Source organism: Mesoplodon densirostris, chromosome 2 (genome assembly GCF_025265405.1).
Source record: "Mesoplodon densirostris isolate mMesDen1 chromosome 2, mMesDen1 primary haplotype, whole genome shotgun sequence".
NCBI classification, from domain to species: domain Eukaryota; kingdom Metazoa; phylum Chordata; class Mammalia; order Artiodactyla; family Ziphiidae; genus Mesoplodon; species Mesoplodon densirostris.
In genome coordinates this window covers 159,699,823-159,719,027 of record NC_082662.1, presented here as the reverse complement: position 1 = coordinate 159,719,027, position 19,205 = coordinate 159,699,823, and the positions used below count along the sequence as shown (strand labels likewise).

The 19,205-nt window shown below is 48.4% G+C and overlaps 1 protein-coding gene across 2 annotated transcripts in view; it reads right to left on the bottom strand.

The window, feature by feature from the left end:
• Positions 1 to 12,718: 12,718 nt before the first annotated feature.
• KIAA0040 (KIAA0040 ortholog) overlaps positions 12,719 to 19,205 on the bottom strand; it is a 32,724-nt gene continuing 26,237 nt past the window's right edge. For both annotated transcript variants that reach the window (XM_060091219.1, XM_060091218.1), the window contains one exon: positions 12,719 to 13,323. In XM_060091219.1, coding sequence (XP_059947202.1) covers positions 12,892 to 13,191 — 300 coding nt within the window. In that variant the 5' untranslated portion in view covers positions 13,192 to 13,323 and the 3' untranslated portion in view covers positions 12,719 to 12,891. The remainder of the gene's footprint in view (positions 13,324 to 19,205) is intronic.

Below are 19,205 nucleotides of genomic sequence, written 5' to 3'. Positions count from 1 at the left end.
GACTGGTGTGATGGCCAATAATGGTATTTGGAACCAGGAGAAGGGGGTGAGTGGGGAGGAAGACAAGTGCCCTAAAAGCTGCGGTCCTCCTCCAGGGTGCTGGAGTCGTTTATTGCCTCGGGTTCTCCAGGTTTTAACCTCTGTCCAAATGCCAAGCCATACTTCCGAAACAGTGTTTGTCAACCTTTAAAATTTTCAGCATCCCCTTGGCTCCCTATACACATGCACTGAGTGATGCCCTGGTAACTTCTTGGTCTGATCAAGTGTGGTCTGGATGAAGTACAGTGTCAGTGTTGGGGCTAATACAGAGTGAAGTAAGTCAGAGAGAGAAACACATATACCGTATGCTAACACATATATATGGAATTTAAGAAAAAAAAATGTCATGAAGAACCTAGGGGTAAGATGGGAATAAAGACACAGACCTACTAGAGAATGGACTTGAGGATATGGGGAGGGGGAAGGGTAAGCTGTGACAAAGTGAGAGAGAGTCATGGACATATATACACTGCCAAATGTAAAATAGATAGCTAGTGGGAAGCAGCCGCATAGCACAGGGAGATCAGCTCGGTGCTTTGTGACCGCCTGGAAGGGTGGGATAGGGTGGGAGGGAGGGAGACACAAGAGGGAAGGGATATGGGAACATATGTATATGTATAACTGATTCATTCTGTTATAAAGCAGAAACTAACACACCATTGTGAAGCAATTATACTCCAATAAAGCTGTAAAAAAAACCCAAACAAACGTGCTTGCACCTCTCTCATCGATTCAAGGAGAATTTAAGTGTCTGCCTGCTTATCAGGCAGTGTTCTGGGCACTGGGGAGCCAGCGGTGAGCTCACAGAGGTAAGCAAGCCAGACATGGTCCTTGCACTACTGGATTATGTGTGCTGTCATTCATCCACTCATTAACTCATTCATTCAACAAATATTGATTAAGCCCTATTCTGTGCTGGGTTCTACTCTGAGCCCTGCTGCTATAGAAGTGAACCAAACACAAGATTCCTGCCCTTGTGCTTACATTCTACTGGTGGAGACTGACAATAAAAAACAGATACACGTACAATTCCCAGAAGTGATGAGTGCCATGGAAGAAAATTATAGTAGGATTAAGAGATGGAGGGGGAGATGGGTGGCAGAAGTGGGGGACTCCACGGGCGTCTCTGAGGAGTAGATATTTGCAGAGACTGGCCAGATGTCTTTAGTTTGATCCAGCTTCCTCAGGGCTGGAGGCTGAGCTAATTTCCTTGTCCATTTTAAAGCTCCCTTTGCACGGCTTCTCAGTTCCGAGGCCTCTGGTCTCCTGTTTGCACACGGAGTTCTCACCTTGGTGGCTCAGGAGCCCTGTGCTCATCCCAGTGGGTGCAGCTTTTTAGAAAAGAAAAGCCTCCTTTGCAAAGTGGATCAAACCCCGGAATGATTCAGAGCAGGGGTGGGGTCGGGTGCCTCGTGGGTGGTGCTTCCCCAATTTAACTGCGCTTGTCACGTATGCCTGGTGGGGCAGGATTGCTGGGCCGCAGCCCTTCTGACTCAGCAGCTCTGGGCCCGGGCTGCTGTTGGATGGGTGACGGCTCTCTGAGTAGCTCTGGCGGCGCAGGGGGCTCCCTCTGATGGCCTGTTTGCTCAGGAGGCGTCTGTGAGGGTAGCAGCAGCCCAGCCCCGTCCGTGTTCACCAACGCTGGTGTTTTCCCACTGCTGGCCAAGAAGGGGGCTTGTGGGAAACTGGAGTTGTTTCTTGCATTCTTTTGCCTGTAGGGTCCTGGCTGCCCTAAAGGGACAGGACAGAGAAAACCCCAGTTGACCCTTCAAGGATTCCACTGGGGCAAAGAAGAAAGTGCAGGAGGTGGGAAGCTCATTTTCAAAGGATGTTTGTCTGACTGAGGAGAACATTCCAGACGTAAATCTCTGCGCCTAACCCCATTTTAACATGACCAGCTCTGGCAACTCCTGCTCTGGTAGCTGAATATAGGCCCCAGAAGAGATTTCTGGATACACCTGCTTTTTCAAGGGTCAGACACATTTCTTAGAGCCAGGTTATGAGCCATCAGGGTTTGGAAGCTTAAGAGACAACTCCTACCGGGTAGGACAAACCAAAGAAAACAAAAGCTGTCACAGAAGGGACAGATGGCACAGCCAGGCACTGGGGTAAAAGCGAGGACAGAAGTATCACACGCAGTTGATAAAGTCTCCGAGCCATTGCCTGTTGCATGCAAGATACTAGCAAAGCCGGGGCTTCCCTGGTGGCGCAGTAGTTGGGAGTCCGCCTGCCGATGCAGGGGACACGGGTTCGTGCCCCTGTCCGGGAAGATCCCACATGCCGCGGAGCAGCTGGGCCCGTGAGCCATGGCCACTGAGCCTGCACGTCCGGAGCCTGTGCTCCGCAGCGGGAGAGGCCACAGCGGTGAGAGGCCCGCGAGCCGCGAAAAAAAAAAAAAATGATACTAGCAAAGCCTCGATGAGCAGAACACAGCCCCTGCTCGCAGTGTGGTGGGGATGGCCATGGGGACATACCACGACAGTGGGCACTGCCACGGGGAGAATGCTGTGAGCAGCGCGGGGTGCCATAGAAAGCACTGTGGGCGTGGTGTCAGCATTGCGTCTGGAAGGGGGACTCTGAGTTTACCCGGGGAGAAACGAGAGGCCTGGGGGAGGCAGGGCGCCTTGGGAGGAGGACACTTGAGGGCAAGGATGAAAAAGGGGGGCGTGTGGCGTGTTTGAGGGAGGAAGACGGTTTCTAGGTGGGGTGCCTTGCTGGAGAGATGGGCAGGGACTGGTCTCAGCCCCGCGAGCACTGTGGTCTCAGGTTGCACTGTTTAGCAAAAACAGCTGGAGCTGTTACCAGCCTGATCCTACTTCACCTCCAGAGACGCTGCTTCAGTGGGTCTCAGCTGAGTCCTGTGCCTTTGAGTTTGTTTGTTTGTTTGTTTGTTTGTTTGCGGTATGCGGGCCTCTCACTGCTGTGGCCTCTCCTGTTGCGGAGCACAGGCTCCGGACGCGCAGGTTCAGCGGCCATGGCTCACGGGCCTAGCTGTTCCGCGGCATGTGGGATCCTCCCGGACCGGGGCACGAACCCATGTCCCCTGAATCGGCAGGTGGACTCCCAACCACTGCGCCACCAGGGAAGCCCTGCCTCTGAGTGTTTTAAGCCTCCAGGGGCTTCTAACGTGCAACTGGGGCTGAGAACCATGGCTGAGATGAAAAAGGGGGGCAGTGGAGAACACTCAGGGGTGTTTAAACCTTGGAGTGACACTTGTAGTGAGGCTTGTATTTTGGAAACATCAGTCTGGTGACAGCACAGAGAATAGGGGGAGGCGTGGAGGGCAGTTGTGGGGAAAGAGTGGAGATTCACAGACAAGTTAAGGGTTATTGCAATAGACAATAGGTACTGACTTCCTCGGCCTGTGGCAGAAATTGTGAGAAAGGGAAAAAGAGCATAGATTAAATAATATTTTGGAGGAAGGATTAACAGGATTTGAGGGGGGTGGGTGGTAAAGGGAGGGGAGGGATCCTTTCATGCAGAGTTTAGATGTTCTTGACAGTAGCTTCCTCTGGGAAGAGGGTCCCAACTTTTATGTTTGTCACATGATGTCAAGAATTCTACTTTTGGGAGTTCCCTGGTGGTCCCGTGTTTAGACCTCTGCACTTTCACTGCTGAGGGCTTGGGTTCAATCCCTGGTCGACCCCCCACCCCCATCCCCCCGCAAGCCCTGCGGCCAAAAAAGAAAAAAAAAAGGATTTCTACTTTTTAACTTGGAATTCTCAGGGATTCAAGGATCCTTAAAGCTAGGAAATGCTGAAGGGAGAAAAAAAAAATGACCCAAGGAACTGTGGTCAAAGGGATGACATGAAAGAAAAGGACCAGGTATATGGTGTGTGAAGAGAGGAAAAACAATTATAAATAATGAAATGCTCTCGGCGAAACGTAGTCATTTACTGGAGGAAGTCTTCCTCTAAAAGAATTTCCAAGTCGTTCCCTTAAGCCCTTCCCCAGGGCGGTGGAGAGGATCGGGGAAGGTGTTTTCTGTCAATAAAGAGCGCGGATCAATCAATAACGTTTGAGGGCAGCCTCCCAGCGCAGCGGGGCGCGCTGTACGCGTCCGGGCCAGCAGATGGCAGTGTGGTCCTACCGGGAGCCTCTAGCCTCAGCGCCACTTTCCTCTCCTCCAGAAAGGGAAGTTCTGGGGGTCTTCACGTTCCTTCCTTCCTGGGTAGAATGACCTGGAGAGTCAGCCTCTGGGGTACGACTCAGCATCCAGCCAGTGCTTGGTGGTTGCGCAGGCAGTGCTGCTGCACAAAACAGGTAACTGGGAAACACTTTGAAGAAACTGCCTCGTGAGACGGGGACTCTGTCCCCCAACCTGGTCCACTGGGCTGGTGGTCCGGCAAGGGGATGGGGGGGCACCCCTGGAAGGGGTTTTAGGCAGTTCCTAAAGTGCAGGTGAACCCACTTCCAAAGTCCTTCTGTTGGTTGGATGTTGCTACGGGGGAAATGGGTTGAGTTCTGACGCCAATGGTATATAAAGAAGTTAGGTTCTCAGGCTAGCCCAGAAAAGCCTGTTCATTCTATAATGCAGATAAATTGCAGTGCACTTATAATGACAGAAATAGAAAACAAAGGTATTGTAGTATTGCAATTTAAGTAAAAGAGCGGTGGAGTGAAACCGGTTCTTTATTTTGGCAAGTGAAGAAAATTAGGTTTGATTAGAGAAGGATAGGAGGCAAATGAGGCTGTGTGTTCTGGGCTGGTCTCAGCCTATCAATACCCAATGTTTCGGTTGGACTGACCCTTGAGTTCTTATTATAATTGTAAGATACCCTTCAGCAGTAGCCGTCAGGAACCTTTGAAAAATAAAGGTTTATTACTTGCAAGACCTGGAAATTACACGGCACACAGGAGGCCCCATTGTGAGGTTGTGTGTGGGAGGGAGAGAGAGAGAAAATGAGCTCAAGAGAGAGAGCGCGCCTAGGGTTCTCCTTTTATTGGAGTCTGCAGTGGGGGCCTAGGATTTCGAGGGCTCACTCTTCACTGGTGAACTTAAAACATAGGAGTGTGAATTTCCAGTGCAGGAAAAGAAGAAAAAAAATCAAGAGGCCCAAATGGTTAGTTATTGAAATCAACCAGGATCTCTAAAACAAAGGAGCTGCAGTGTAGGAGGTGGCCTGGGTCCTTGTCCAGCTGTGTGGCTGGCAGTGTGTTTATCCTGCATAGTGGTCTTTGAAGTGGGTGCCTCTTTGAAGTGGATGCCTCTGCAATCAAAGCTTAAGTCAGGCACTTGGATTACAAAAAAGAAAAAACAGAACTGTCAGGGCTCATGCTACACGGTGGAACATCTGAAGGAGACAGTTGGGTGTATGAAGGCTTGTGGGCAACCCGTTACGGGATTCTATAAATTTCTGACCCAAAGGAGGTGCTTCTGCAAATTAACAGTCCCTGAGGAGGCCAGATCAGCAGAATGGCCTGCATCATGATGCCCTGTGTGCACAAGGGGCACTAGGACAGGAGTCTGAAGACTTTGGTCTTCAGGTTTCCAGGTTTGCGTGAGTTGCTTACCTTTCTGGGCCTCACTTTCTTCCTTTTTTTTTTTTTTTTTTTTTTTGCCGTACATGGGCCTCTCACTGTTGTGGCCTCTCCTGTTGCGGAGCACAGGCTCCGGACGCGCAGGCTCAGCGGCCATGGCTCACGGGCCCAGCCGCTCCGCAGCATGTGGGATCTTCCCGGACCGGGGCACGAACCCGTGTCCCCTGCATCGGCAGGCGGACTCTCAACCACTGTGCCACCAGGGAAGCCCCTCACTTTCTTCCTTTATAAAATGGGGATGACGTTAGTCCCTGATTTACTCACTGTGTCAGTTGCTGCAAGAGTCAAATGAGGTATTGAAGGTGCCCCTAACTATGAGGTAGAAGCACTCTTGAATGGTAAGATAGAGGCCTTGCATCTTTAGTCTCCATAACTTCACTCAGAGCTTTTGGATTTTTTTTTTCCTTGATAGAGGTGTATCCCTAGCTAGCTCTAAGGTGTATTTGCTATGAATAACCACCAATAGGATTATTATGGCTCACAGAAGAAAGAGAAAGAACAGAGTGAGAAAGAAAGGTTTGTAAAGGTAAAGGAGAATCTCTACATTTCGAAAGGGGTTTTCTTGAGGATATGAATTGAGGTGTTAGCAGTAAAAGACGAACAGATGAAGCATAGGGGTACACAAACCCTCCACGGCAGCATTTCCCAGACGGTGTTCCTTGGAACCCTTGCTCCTCCAGAGGTGCTAAAAGAAGAGGTTACATGGTCAAATAAGCTTGGGAAAGCTGAGTTTAGCGGAGTTACACCATTTCCTTATTCCAGTACCCATTAGAACCTTTAATGTGATACCTGCATTGCACATTCCAAGGAGGAGTGGGAAAGTCACGGTATGCAGTGCTTTACAAACTTATTTGATGATAGAATGCTTTTGGTTTCTGAATATCTAGATAATATCAATATTTGTCAAGGTATGGTTCAGAGACCACTGTCATTTACCTAGAGTTTTTGTTAGAAGAGCAGCTTGTCTGGTCTCATCCAAGATGTAACAGATCCAGCAGAAGGGCAGAGGGGGACTGGGTCTCTGCACTTGTAAGAAACACCCAGTGATTCTCTTTCTTTTTTTCCCCTAATCAATGCATTTATTTAGCATATAGTATGCACCAGGCTCTACGCTAGGAACTGGAGATACAGTGCTGAATAAGACAGTTAGAATTCTGGCCTCATAATGGCTAATGCGGGTGAGAATGGGCTAGAGTGCTGGGAACACAGGACCATGGTTGCCATACAGTCTGATATTGTTGTGATGGGAAAACTTGTGTACTTAGGGAAGCTTTCCTAGGCAGTGATGTAAAATCTGGACTACTTCACCAGAAATGTTTTAACAGCAACTAAGACTTAGGGTTATGAAAATCCCTTATGTAGCAAATGAGCGTGGCATCGTTGACCCTGACAGGTTTGTGACTATCACATAAAACCCAGTGAGTCTTTAGCACATTTAGTTTGAGGACCTGTGACATAGGATTGATGTTCTAAGGCAAACACTGTTGTAAGGTGAAAAAGATGTTGACTCAAACTCTCTCCTGATCTGGCCACCAGGAGGCACTGTCACCCTAGGGTGGCTTGAGGTGAGGCGGGAGAGCTACTTAAGAAGTTCACCTGTCACATACTGTAAATTGGGAGCCCTTAATTCAAAGAGTATTAATAATACTGTGGACAGTGCAGTGTGTGGTGAAATTAAGGAACGTATTACATCAGTGGGAATAGAAGATGTACATTATTTTCAGTCCCTATCTCATTTGGCCTGTCTGCACCATCTGACTCTATAGACTCTGGCTTTCTTCTTGAAAGTTTCTTCTCCTTTGACTTCGAGGACACAACTCTCTCATGATCTTCCTTCTGTCCTTAATAATAATGAACATTTACTGAGCACTTATAGTAAGCCAGGCCCTGTGCTAAATGCTTGTATGCATTATCTCATTTAATCCTCTCATCCCTGTGAGATAGGTACTGTCATTAATTCTACACGGAGATTAAGTCCTGGGCCTAAATTACACAACAGTGGGAGTTGGAGTTAGCCTCAGAGTCTGGACAACTGCAGTCCTAGCTTCCCACACTTACAGTGGTCCTCACCAGGCTGCACTTTCAGGTTGTATGCAGATGCAAATGGTACCCTCCTTTCCCAGTTGCCTCCTCTGCAGCTCTCTTCTGGGGGACAGCTTCTGAGTGACGCCCCCCGTCTCCCCACAGCCTGCCCTGACTCCAGCTTTGAAACTTCCCTCTTTGGAAGCAGTGACCATACCGTGTTATAATGGTCTCTTTGCTTGTCTGTTCCCACAGCCAGGCTGTGAGCCCCTCCAGATGACTTTATATTGCTGCCACCTGATGTGCTTGGCACATACTAGAATTAAAAATGTTAAAGGGGGGACTTTCCTGGTGGCACAGTGGTTAAGAATCTGCCTGCCAGTGCAGGGGACATGGGTTTGATCCCTGGTCCGGGAAGATCCCACATGCCACGGAGCAACTAAGCCCGTGTGCCACAACTACTGAGCCTGTGCTCTAGAGCCCACGAGCCACAACAACTGAGCCCATGAGCCACAACTACTGAGCCCATGAGCCACAACTACTGAAGCCCGTGTGCCTAGAGCCCGTGCTCTGCAACAAGAGAATCCACCGCAGTGAGAAGCCCACACACCACAACGAAGAGAAGCCCCCACACTCTGCAACTAGAGAAAGCCCAAGCGCAGCAGTGAAGACCCAACGCAGTCAAAAATAAATAAATAAATTTATAAAAAAGAATGTTAATGGAATAAATAGCCTCAAGAGGGAGTTAGATACCTGCACGCATGGCTGTTCCTGAATGAAGTATCACAGGTATTTGAAAACATCCCTTTGAACCTATGGCAGAGACTGCAAGCTGTGTTAAAGGGACTCTTCAATCTTGTAATCCTGTGACTTTGAATCTGGGAATAATACTAAGGGCAAAGGGCAAGAGGTCAGTGCCGAGTGTTCTGGTGAGTTGAGAATGCTCATAGCATCGTCCAGATTTACATTCACACCCCCAAGGTCAGGGCTGAGCCTGGGCAGGTGGAGCTGATGGCATTGAGCTCTGGCATCCGCTCAGGTGTGCAGCGGCTGCCTCTGCCCCAGATGCTGTCTGGGCAACGTTCCTTTCTCTAGGGTGGAAAGTTTTAGAAGTCCTGGAGGAAGGATCAGAGAGCTGAGTGAAGGGTCTCTGTCCTCAGTTGGTGATGGGATGTGTGGTGATGGGGAAGGGAGCCCAGGGATCAAGTACAGGTACAGGAATAATCAGCCTGCCTCAGAAGAGATGAGGCTCGGGGCTGCCTAGGTGCTTGAAGTGCAGTAAACATGGTACTTTGCAAGCGTGTTTGACCCCTCCCCGCCACAAGCTTCTTGGCCCATGTTCTCCAAGATGGTAGCCACCAACCGTGTGTGGTCGTTGAGCAAGTGAAATGTGGCTGGTGTAACTCAGCTACTGGACCTTTAACTTTATTTAATTTTAATTCATTTAAATAGCCATATATGGCTAATGGTACCCTATTGGACAGGGTAGGAAGATTCCCATCATTCCTAGTTCTTTCTATTGGACAGCACTGCTCTAGATAGTTTCTGCTTTGATGACAGCTTAGCATCATCAAGGGAGGAATCAGGAGCATCTAACTCATTACATTTCTTAACCAGTGCAAAGCTATGGCCGACTTGAAAAAGATATATATTTATACATTCGTACACGTGTGTGTCTGTCTGTCTCTATTTCTGTATCGTCCACCTACTCTCCTCTATTTATCTGTCTGTCTCCCTTGCAGCTACTATAGAAGCTTTTGGTCTCTCCCTGTTCCAGCACCGTATTTAACTCAGAAGTCTGTTTTTACTTAGTCTTTGCTATTTCCCCCTTTTTCCTTTAAGAGGACATTGATTGACCTCATTGATGGGAACGTTCTCTAAGTGTTGCCAAGGAACATCAGTGTGTTTTTCTGCAGCTGGCACCTCTGAGGGTGCCTAGTCTTCGAGGTGTCCGCTCTGCAGGTAGTGGTGCGAGAGTTCATCCCTGGTCCTTGGACCTCTGACTCTGCCGGGGAAGGCAGTGCCTGGGGATGGCTGGGTGTTTGGTGTCCCAGAGCATTCTGAGTGATGTCTGGGAGATGGTAATCTCCAATGTCAAGAAAATAACTATCTGATTCCATAAGTAAGGAGGCCAGGTATGGCTTTTCATTTTCAAAGTATTTTATTTAAATAAGTTCTTCTCTTGGTGTGTTTGAATTTTCCAGAAAAAAAAAAATACTGACAAATACTATACAACTTGGACCATTTGTATTCTTCCTGAAGAGGTAACTGCCCTTTTTTCTACATCTTCCCCTCCCCCCAAGAAACCCAAAGCGAATCCATTAAGCAGTGGGAGAAAGACCTCTTCTGACCATTCAGAAGTCCTGGGCCTGGGGGCTCCTCCCCCAGCCTGGGCTGGTTTAGGAGGCCTCTTCTTTACCATCCTTTTTGCCCTCTGTTAGCTTAACCTCCCCAAGATGGGCCAAGCAGGCTCCAGTCCTGAGGCACCCCTGGCTGCCAGTGGCAGTTCTGGGACAGAGGCTGGGAAGAAGGAGTAAAGATGGAGAGGGATAGAGGAATGGAGCTGGGGTGGTGCCCAGAGAGGGGGGGAATAAGAGAAGAAAACGGGGGAGAGAAAGATGAGAACGAAGTGGGAAGAAAAGGTAGTGGACTCCAATTATTGCTTTGAGCTCCTTTCACGCGCCCACGTATTCAACAAACATTTGCGGACGTATCACACTCCGGGACTATTCTGGGTACTCCAGTGAAGGTTTTCGGGGAGGTTGGGTGGGAAAAAGATAAGCCTCTTTCAGGGTTTGGGTCTCCAAACCTGGGTACAGAAGCAGCTGAGAAGTGTGTTTCTGGGTGTTTCATACCTGGACGTAGAGCAGGTCCATTCTGTGAGGAGACGGTGGGGCACTGCCCCTGGAGACAGAGGCCTTGTCACGGCAATGACGACCGACTGCTCTCTTAATTCAAACTAGCAGCCGGTTGTCAAGGCAACCGTGGCACTTGTGCGGTCCCTGATCCCGGAGATCCTCTCTCCTAGATTATATCTGACACCAGTCTCGGCCATCAGCTTCCACGTCTCCCCCAAGTCATCCATTTCAGGGGGGCTGAGAGTTGGAGACTGAAAGAGCAACTCACCCTGCTGGGCAGCAGGGTATGTGGGGAGTCACACGCATGTTGTGTGGGGAGAAGACAGGTCATCCTGGGATGTGAAGGGGACAGCCAGATGCTCCACGACAAGTGGACAGAGCATCAGAGGGTGCTTCTTTCTCTGGTCAAAGAGGTTTATGCATAAGGAGCCTGAGTGCCCAGGGTATCTAAGGCCACTTAGGGTGAGAGGGTGAATGTGACTGGTTTTAAAATATAATCAGGCCTGAATTATGCTTCACAGGGTCATCTGTCAGAAGACCTTGGTGCAGCAGTCGCTACCAGACACCTCCCCTCTGTAGGACTAGACCTGGACTTTACCTGGAGGGCAGTTGAGTACCAGCTAGCCCAAGTGAACAAATAGAATACATTTTTCCATGAACACCATCTTTCAGAATTTAGCTTTTGCTTCTATAAATATCATAGTTTAGCTACATTGTTAATTAAATTGCAATTTCACCACCATTTAGAAGAGCTTCCGTGGGAAAATATTTTAAGAGAGCTACCCAGCAGATTTGCAAATGAACTTTTAGAGCCCAACCTGCTCCCAAGTTGGAAATTATCCATCTTTGTGATATGGTCACAATACAATCAAAATACCAACCAGTTCACCCTATGAGTGGATTAATTCGCACCCCCCCCCCCCAAACCTCAGCCTGGTGGGAAGACACTCTCCTCAACTCACCGCGGACCTAGCTTATGTGTCCTCATGGCTCTCAGGGCACGCTTGTCAACCTGACCCTTGGTCCTGCATGCACCCTCCTCCTGCAGAATTCAATACCCAACTTCCATCTGTTGCAGCAATTAGTGGGCTCACTTAGAAGAGAAGGTCACTTGGGGGAATTGGGGAGGTGTTACAAGTTTACCCTTAACATCATCACGTACCCGACAGCATCCACAGACAGTTGTGAGTACCGACTGTGTGCAAGGCACTTGCCTGAGCTTCAAAATAAATATTGATCAACCTCTGTATAGCTTCATCCTACTTTCATTTAAACTCTAACTTCTGCATCCCATCTGCAACATACCATACATCCATGACAGCCTTATGAAATTGTTTCCAGTGTGCCTTCTGTGAGACGGTACCTGTGATTGTCTTAATTCCTTCCCTGCTGAAAACCTTTGGTTTCATAGGGGATCACTAGCTCAGGGGTAGCATCTGCTTCCCGTCTGTGAAACATACATTGCACAGGTACACAACGGTAGTCCACTGAAGTGGATGGTGTACACCCAGTCTCCATAGCCTTCTAGCGGTTGCTACCAGGAGCCGTTTGTCCTCACTTGGAGAAGGGAGCCTTGCTGAGTGGTTCTGAGGGTAGCATCTCAAAGAGAGGTCTTGGACTACATTAAACACCCATCCATGGTATTGAGGACCTTGTCATGATGTGCAAGACAATAGCTTTCGATGAATTTTGATCCATCACACTTCAAACTTTTCCTCCCAGGTGAGAGGTCAGAAGCACAGGAACTTGGTGTGCCTGTATCAATACACAAGAACGGGGACTGTACCAGGTTGCTGGAATGTCCTAATATGAAGATCCGCAGTAAAAGGCTATGTAGGGATGGGAACAGAAAAGCATTCATCTCTAACCTGAGTGGTGTATGGCACTGACAGTGCGTAGGCCTCTTGTCTAGTTATGTAATGGTGCATGTGTGCCTGGCTCTGCCAGGCTTTCCTATGAGATGTTTTTCCAAGAGCAGATAATGTACTGCCTTGTTTAGTGCCTTGTACAAAGTAGACATTCAGTGACCATTTGATGAACAGTATATACTTGTCCAGGTACCTGTTGCCTGAATTTGCGTGTGTGTGTGTGTGTGTGTGTGTGTGGTGTGCATTTGGGAGATATGTCAAGATGTATGGATAAATGTCCCTTGTGCTTTTGCATATGGAATGTGCCAGAGGTGGGTGGAAGGCATGCCTGAGTCTGTAGTAAAGAGCATTGCTACTGGACACACAGAGACAGCACCCGAGACTGGTCGACGTGTCCCCCGGGAATGCCCTCCGTGGGGATACTCAGTCTGAGGTTTGCCCCTTGGTTGAGTAGCTCCTCTGTGGATGTGAGTGCATCACTTCAGGGATTTCTCCTCCCTACCCTGTGTGTGGTTGGAAGGCAGCTGAGCCCCCAGGGGAGGACACTTCTGCCTCCTGTCTAACTAGACGGGCAGTGATGGCCTCTTTTCCATCTGGAGAAGCTTGGGCTGAGCGGAGATCCAGAGGTCTTCTTCAGCCTTCTTCTTTTTCTTCTTCTTCTTCCCCTTGTTTCGCTCTGGCTGTTGGCCACTTTTGCCTGCCTGGCTCCAGCAGCAGTGGCAACAGATGAAGAGGAGGGTGATGATCACCAGTAGGGGCAGCCCCAGGAGGATGCCTAGACAGATGCTGTTGAAGAGGCCCTCTTGGTGTTTGGCTGAGATGGTGTCCCAGATGGTGCTAAAGAAGGCGCTGATTTTCTCCATGGTGCTTGGCTAGATGGGACCAGAGGAGCCTCTCAGCTCACCAGCAAGGCCTGGGTGTGACAGGTTGCAGAATTGCCCACTTGTAACTTATTCCTCTATCAGCTTTGGGTTTGGGCATGCCACGGATAGCACCTAAAGAGAGAAAAACAGATAATTTAAGAGATACGCAGTGGGAATGGTCTGTGATTTTTAATAACATCATTGATTTTAGGCTTAGGAAATGGGAGGAAATCAAAGGTTTCTGGAGTTCACTGAAATTGTATTGAGACTCTGTAAACAAGATAAACACATGGATTTAGTCAATGAAGTATTAACTCATTCTTTCTGTGTACAACTGTCTGGGGCTTAGGATATAAAAGTTAATAGCATATCAGACCTGGCACATAGTAAGTGCCCTGCAATTGTCAGATAAATAAATCAATGTGTGTATTCACAGTGTTCTGGTTAAGGGGTTGGCTCCCTGGACCCTCTACAGGAGCAGTTCTCCACTGCAGCTCACCTGATAGGTGTTGAATACATACTCCCCACAGGGCAGCTCCATATCTGACCTTCTATGAACTTGCCATTTTCAACACTAATTAAAGCTTAAGCACAAGATAGAATGTCCAAGTCTTGCTGGCTGTCGTAGGGGACTTGGACCTCCCCAGGCTAGGAGGTCATCAGTCCTCATGCTGCCTCACTCCTGCCTTCCTTGCTGTCCCTTCATGCTCTCTTCCCTGCTCTGTGTCTCCCCCCTCCTTATACCCCACTCCTGTGCCTGGCAAGGACTTATCGTGCTTTGGGTGGGAAACCAGTTCTCTCTGTTTCTACCTTCCTCTCCCTCATTACCCTTGTCTCTGCTTTCTGTCCCCCAGCCAAAGATTCCCAAGTCTCCTTCCCTGCCTGTTCCCTTTCTTTGCAGTGGAAAGAGTTTTGCAGGCTGATGAGTGATGGTGCTTGGAAACGGGGATGACTTCAGTTCTGGAATCCACAGGTTCTTGGGTCTAAACAAGACTTGGAGGACAGGGATAATTCAAGGAAATTGAAGAGACCTCTTGGCCTAAGACATTGCTCAGGAAAATAAAAAAGACATTGCCCAGGCTGTAGACCTTTAAATCATCCTGACCACTGCTCTCTCACTTAAAGATGCAGAATCTGAGGCCCATAGTGTTGAGGTGACATGTTTGAGGACACACAGAGCTGTGATGAACACCCAGACCTCTGAACAATGGGTCCAGCACTCTCCTAAGGCTGCTGGGCAAGCAGAAAAACTAAGGATGGTGACTTTATATTTGTATTTTATTTGATACTTTTCTAAGTCACCTTCATGTAAATTATCTTTTAAGTGAGCAATGGGATGGTGCATTGTGAATGGAGGGAAGCACTGGGGGACCTGGGTCCAGAATCATTTTGAAGTCTGGGCTTCATTGGGTTGTCCTGCACTGGAGCATAAATGTGTGTGTTACACACCTGGGTGGTGTGTTACACGTGGTGTCCTAGCGGTTGTCCTTGGGGGTCTAATTCCTTGGATAACACACTCTATAAGTGTCCTACGTACCCAGTGCCCATGTATCCATCCAGGCACGCCCAGGATCTCTGTCCTGGTCTGCAGGCATGTGGACCTATCCCTTCATAACATTAGTTATACAGTTTATGCAGTTGTATAAATTGGTACCTGTGCCATTTGGCCCATGGAGCCTGACATCATGCTGTAAGCTGGCACTTATTAGATGCCAGGCACTGTTCTAGGCACTTTGCACCTATCAACTCATTTAGTCTTCAGCACAACCTTATGAAAGAGGTACAGTTATTCCCCCCATCCTACAGCTGAAGAGACGGAGGCACAGGTCACACAGTGAGGGAGTGGCAGAGCTGGCCTTATGGATTCTGGGAGGTTTGGCTCCTGATCCCCAAGGGGTGAGCCGTTCACAGGTGTTGCTCTGGGCCTCCTATTCTTTCATGTGGAATTAACCCATTTTTGGCAAGTAGTCCAGAATTTATAGAATCTTACAATCCTTTGCTATCCCTCAGGTTGACTGAAACATTTATCCCCGTCTGTTGCAGAAGAAGACTACCAAGAGATTTATTTCCCATTGTCAGACACCTCACAAATGCATGAAGATACATACAGTAAAAATCCAGTCCCACCCAAGAGAAGGTTTATAGAAAGCATATGGCACCTGAACTTAAATTCAACATGCAACAAAGGAGAGCATCCTGAGAAGTTATGTCTCCTTGCTGGAGGCTTTGCCTGAGCCCCTCTGAGTGTCTGGAAACATCTCACGCCATGGACCTGCCACACATCAGCAAACATACAGGCTTTTTATAGAGGAAAACCACCCTTGGTCTCCCCACAGCCCCTCAGAGGGGCCACTTCGCTGCTTGCTCCTTCTCACACCGCCTGCCTCTCCTCTGGGTTCTCCTTCTCCCTTTGCTATAACTTTTGCTTTGACCTCAGCCTTGTATGGCCCAGTATTCTTTGGCCCATCCAGAGGGATTTTTCTGCTCTGTTGTTAGGTGCTTTTCTCTAACCTGACCCTACATGTACACTTTCGGAGACCAGATGCTCCTTGCACTGCATTTCTGTGATTCAATTAGACAGCAGCAAACAACACTTGCTGACACACTTTGCTGTGCCAGGGGTCGTGCTGGTCTCTGTGGGGAGCATATGTGAATCAGAGCCCACTCTTGGGTTCAGCCAGGGAGAGAGAAGAAGGGCCTCAAGCCCTTGGAGAATATTAGGGCAGTTTCATAAAAGTAGAGCCACTTGAGAATGGAGCATCTTAAGAGATGAGTAGGATCTTGACAGAAAAACGTGTGAAAAGGATGTTCAAAGATTCCAGGCCGTGAAACTTCTAGAACATCAGCAGGAGAATGAGGGGCCTTCTGGTGAGCCTGTAGCTCAGGGTGGGAGAGAGAAAGACTGTAGGCTGTGGCCAAGGTAGAGGGGGCCTTCATAGGGTGTGTTTATTTGGGAGGCTTTATAACAGGAGGATGTTGTGATCAGAGCTGCCCTTCCGGAAAAGATAACAGAATCTGAAAACTTCTGGTAGGTGTTTTAAGAGAAGATGTTTCATCCATTTAGCAAACATTTATTGAGCACCTAATATGTGCCACACACTGTGTTAGGTATTGAGGATTCAGGAATGAACGACAAAGATAAGCTTTCTGGTATCATGGAGCCTTGTACCTTCCAGGGGTTTTACTATCATGGAGGGATCGTGCCAAAAGGCAAATAGAAGAAGCAAATTCCAACTTAGGATGCTTAGTTGGATGAAGTAAAAGCATGCAGTTGAATTATGTCTTTATTTCAATGTTCCAGGCCCTCCCACCCATCCCAACCTTTGTCTCAAACTCATCCATCCCATGGCACCTAAAATAGCCTGTGAGTAAACAGATTTCTTTTCAAGCTAAAGCTAAGTCCATAATTCACTTCTGGATTCCTAAAGGTACTTATTTGAGTCTACTCTCCATACAGCCAAAGGGAGTATTCATTAACAGTTGGGAACCCTGTCTGGGGAAAGTTCAATTAAAAGGTATTCTTTATATTTTTTTAATCTAAGAATTCTCTTCTAGGCTCCCCCACGTTACTTGCTGAGCTCTTCTCATCTACAGTGTTTCATTAGTATTTATGAACTTTGCATTATTAGCATTTCCAGGAAACAATCAAATATCTCCTCGGTGGTATGAATTACAAGTTAGAGCTTCTATGAACGTTTTTGCAAAAGGAGCCACACTTGGAGTCTTAGAAATGCTCTCGGGAGACCCCATCCTTTGGTTGGCTCTCAAGTATCACCCACACTGTTTGAAAAACAATTCATCTATTCTTGTAAAACCAACAACAGGTGCTAACCAACCTTGATTGTGGTTGTGGGGGTGGTTATGAGGAGGGAGAAGGGGGAAAAGGTCCTTTTAGTTTCCTTGAAAGTGAGCAGTATTCACCTCTATATCCTTCATAGTATCTAGCTGGGAGAGAGTCCTTCATCCATTCTTTCTTCCCACAAGCATCTGTCTGCCTGCATGTGAGATGTTGATGGAGAACACAGATCCTGGAGCCAGAAGACCTGGGTTTGAGCCCTGGGTCAACTCTTGTGACCTTGGCCAGTTACCGAACTTCAGCTACAAAATGAAGTTAATAAGCTTCCCTTGTAATGAGGTTGTGAAGATTAAGAGCTCAATATGATTAATGCATTGCGTAAACTGTACAATACTATAAAACATAATCTATAAAATAGCGAGTGATCTCCCCGTAACAGTGGACTAATTCTAGCCTTGAGCTCTTCTTCCCCATCCCTCACCTGTAGCCCAGTCTTCATGGCCAGAGAACCATGGACACACACACCCCCCGCCCCGCCATTCAAATGAAAAGGGCTTCACAGGTGACCTCCCCACTTAGAACTGGTCTGCAGTTCTGTGGCTGTAATTCTAGACTCTGGCATCCAGCAACAGGAGTGGAAAAGGGTCGCTTGGGGAACATCTGATGGTGTCTGGAGGACTGTTGAGCTCATAAAGTGAGACCTGGGGAGAGCACCTAGCCCTCTGCAGGCCCCAGCTTCCCTCCAGGTTTTGGAACCCCTGGAAGTGTACTGGGATGGCTCCTGCCACAGGGATGTCTGATCCATCCCTGAGAGCCAAGAGCTGCTCCAGAGTTGTGTCTAGGGCTGGCCCTCAGACTGCTGTTGCTTCTGGAGCTCCCCAAGAAGGGGGAAGGGCATTCGACTTTGCACCAGCCTCTTGTAATTTCTGTCTGTTAGGTGAAATAATACATGTAAAGCTGAAGAATAGTGTCTGTTGGATAGCAAATGCTTTCTAGAAATGTTAATGATAAGGATCATGATGGCACCCCATTGAAATCCCTGAAACCTTCTCCAGAGTGATTTCCAAATGGTTTAAATCTTTGGCCTTCTTGTAGGGGGTGGGGTGAAGCAGGAGGGTCAGGTTTCTCTCAGAGCCTTAGAAGATTCCTCTGCTGCAGCTGCAGACTCCTGGGTATGTGTGGGGGGCCACCTCATAATTGTAACTTGGGGGCAAAGACCTTCCCTTGGGCCTTTCCTCAAATGTTCCATTGAGCCCGTACCTTGTGTTGTGGTCATCACTGTGCTTGCTTTATCTCCTCACCCAGAGATCTCAGGTGACGGCAGGATGGCCTTCTGGCCAGGGAAGGGAGTCACCAAGTGTGTCACCAAGGGATTAAAGGATGCAGGTTCCCGAGTTACACTCCTGGAGACCCTGATTCAGTAGGTCTAGGGTACGCCCAGGAATTTATGTCTATAACAAACAACCCAAGTGTTTCTGGACAATTATCAGGTTCAAAAACTGCTGAATGAGCAGGTTGAGCTGATGACCCTTTTCTGTAAGCTCAGAAGCCATGTGCTGAGTGAGAGGATGGATGGATCATGGGCGAGGAGAGGTGGGAAAGAGGTTTATTTTCATACACAGCAGCACCAGGACCTGCTGCAGGGAGCCTCCTTGGGTGTTACTTCTTGCTCTTGTGTAGTCAGGGCATCTGGGCCAGAGCTACTCTCGTGGAGGTCACAGTTCAATGCAATAAACATTCACGGGACACCCACTATGTGTCTGGCCCTGTGCATTCAGATCCTGAGCTCCTCCCTGTCTAGTAAGAAGCAGAGACAAAAATAGCAGAAGCAGGGCTTCCCTGGTGGCACAGTGGTTGAGAGTCCGCCTGCTGATGAAGGGGACGTGGGCTCGTGCCCCGGTCTGGGAAGATCCCACATGCCGCGGAGCGGCTAGGCCCGTGAGCCATGGCCACTGAGCCCGCACGTCCGGAGCCTGTGCTCCGCAATGGGAGAGGCCACAACGGTGAGAGGCCTGCGTACCGCAAAAAAAAAAAAAAAAAAAAAAAAAAATAGCAGAAGCACAGTGTGATCAAGGGTCCTGTGGTCAAACTCTGTGTAAAGGGCATGGGAGCGGCACAGGGGAAGCAATAAGCAAGCTGGCCTGGAGGGGATTAAGAGATGAAAAGGAAATGACAATCAGGACAGAGTCTGCTCAGTCATTCCTTCAGGGACTACTTA